General features: G+C 31.0%; 1 protein-coding gene across 1 annotated transcript; it reads left to right on the top strand.

Annotated features, from left to right (window-relative positions):
• On the top strand, positions 1–2,262 carry LOC119830539 (cytochrome P450 6k1-like). The gene is made up of 4 exons (XM_038353598.1): positions 1–418; positions 887–1,042; positions 1,309–1,493; positions 2,070–2,262. Exons 1-4 carry the CDS (start codon positions 38–40, stop codon positions 2,260–2,262), a joined length of 915 nt encoding a protein of 304 aa, XP_038209526.1. The 5' UTR covers positions 1–37.
• Positions 2,263–2,377: the final 115 nt, after the last annotated feature.

Here is a 2,377-nt window from a genome sequence, read left to right as displayed (position 1 = left end):
AGCAAGTAGCGCATTAAAGAGCGGTCCCTTGAGGAAAATGGACGTCAGCATGTTCAGTTCAATTCTCCAGTGGTTATTATACATATCAGTGTTCGGTATAGCAGCATTTGTTTGGTTTGTTTATCGAAACTTTCAGTATTGGAAAGATCGCGGAATTATATATGAGAATCCGACGTTTCCCCTCGGTAACCTAGGATTTATTATGAGAAAAAGCTTTTGGGACTTTTGTTTCGCGTTAAAAAATAAGTATCCAAGAGAATTCGTTGGAGTATTTTTGGCTTGGAAGCCCGCTCTTTTTGTGAACACGCCGGAACTGGCGAGACGAGTTCTAGTGAAAGACCATGAATACTTTCAAGACAGATATTTATACTCCGGATATTCTGATCCTCTTGGTTCGTTAAACCTTTTCACTGTGAAGGTGAGTAAAATGGTTTTCTATAAATTATGCACTTTGATTGAGTTGCTATTCCCGTAAACGCAATTATGGTAATCCCAACAGGGAGTGACAGGCGCTATTTAATTATCTCGAACTTAACGGATCAAAGACATTCATGAAATCTAGCACAAACAATTAATCCTATAGAAACAGACAAACAAAACATTCCAATTAAATCCAAATGTTTGTTGCTAAATTTATCAGTATCTAACTAGTAAAATTATCTTCTATGATAATTTCGATTAGATTCTAAAACATCATGAATTCAGCTTTCCACTTCTGAGTCTACATATATAAATTTTGTTATATCACAATATATATAATAATATAATAACATACCATACCTATATTTTTAAGTTTATAATAAAACGAAAAATTCTCAAGACCAAAAAATAAATTCAAAGTGAATAAATTTAATGAAATAAATTTTTATATTTCAATTTATTTTAGAATCCAATATGGTCAAATATGAGACATGAACTATCACCCATGTTTACATCGTTGCGTTTGAAGAAAATCACAGAACTGATGAATATCAACTCAACGCAGCTAGTCAAAAAGGTTGAAAAAGATTACGTTAAGGAAAACAAGTGTGTAAACTTAAAGGTAAACATATAATGTTTATTATACAAATTCTAACAGATCGTTTTCCTTGTCGATATACACCTCTTATTAAGTCTTATTTGTAAATAGACATAATAAAACAAAATCATCTGATTAAATATGTGTTGATTTAGGACCCTGTTAAAAGTGATTTACGGTTAAAGACATTTAAAAGTGATTTAATTTAACCAATTATCGTCCAAATAGATTTTTCCGTAAATGCTGTTGAACTGACAATAAAACATTAATAGAGCTACTTATTTATTCAGGAACTGTTTTCAATGTACACATCAGACACAGTGGCATACAGTGTTTTCGGGATAAGAGTGAGCGTACTCAACGACCAGCTCTCGCCTTTATGGGCAATTACTAGCCACATGGTGAAATGGACATTTTGGCGTGGACTGGAGTTTACCATGATATTTTTCATGCCCGCAATTGCATCTTTGTTAAGGTATATGGTATTAATTAGACTTAAGAGTGTCTAGAATATAATATAAAACTTTATTAAATGGATCCCCAAAAGTATCAAATATATTATTATCTTCATGTTCACATTGCGTACTTAATTTGTGAACTCTTGGGAATGTTTCACGCAAAACATATTTGCAAAAATCATTTGTATAGATTATAATATGATACGGACAATATTATAAACAAGATATACTCGTATAATATAGAGTATAGAGTCAATGTTTTGCCGATACCTAAGTACGTATAGTCGGTGGTTCTGAAATGTTATCATTGATTATTTAATTGAATGAATGAATGAATGAAAAATGGCTTTGGATAGAATTATGAAATAATAATGATAAGTTTTTCATAGAAGTTTTCGAATTCGACGTGGTGTCCATACCTAGTAATAATACATATTTGTCTAATTCATCGAAAAAATCTGTTTGTCTTTTAATTAACATAATTTAATTTCATTTGAGAATGTATTTATAAATAGATAAATAAAGAAACCCTTATGGCCGTAATACAACTGAACTAATCTCTTTATCTCTTTAATGAATATTTAATGTTACAGATTAAAGTTCTTCTCAGTTAACGCTTCAGATTATATTAAAGAAATATTTTGGAATGTCGTCAACGAACGTAAATCAAAGGGAACGAGCAGCGATAAGGATCTCGTTAATCATTTGCTGAAATTAAAGGAGAACCTCAAACTTCCAGCGGACGCAGGAACTAGTAAGGATATTATTTTAGAATTTTCCACTTAAGCAGATTTATTATAACGACGATTTCATAGTACAAAAAGTGGATTTATTACAAATAAAAATGTATTTGCAGACAATATATTTATAATGCTCAATGCTGACTCGTATTTCCAGAATT

The sequence above is a fragment of the Zerene cesonia genome, chromosome 11 (genome assembly GCF_012273895.1).
Source record: "Zerene cesonia ecotype Mississippi chromosome 11, Zerene_cesonia_1.1, whole genome shotgun sequence".
NCBI lineage: Eukaryota > Metazoa > Arthropoda > Insecta > Lepidoptera > Pieridae > Zerene > Zerene cesonia.
This window is presented reverse-complemented; position numbering and strand designations above follow the sequence as displayed.

Bases quoted from the DNA above. Each gene is read 5' to 3' on its own strand.
- LOC119830539 (XM_038353598.1), top strand. From the start codon at position 38: ATGGACGTCAGCATGTTCAGTTCAATTCTCCAGTGGTTATTATACATA. The intron at 419-886 runs GTGAGTAAAATG...AATTTATTTTAG, and splicing joins TAAACCTTTTCACTGTGAAG to AATCCAATATGGTCAAATAT. The intron at 1,043-1,308 runs GTAAACATATAA...TTATTTATTCAG, and splicing joins ACAAGTGTGTAAACTTAAAG to GAACTGTTTTCAATGTACAC.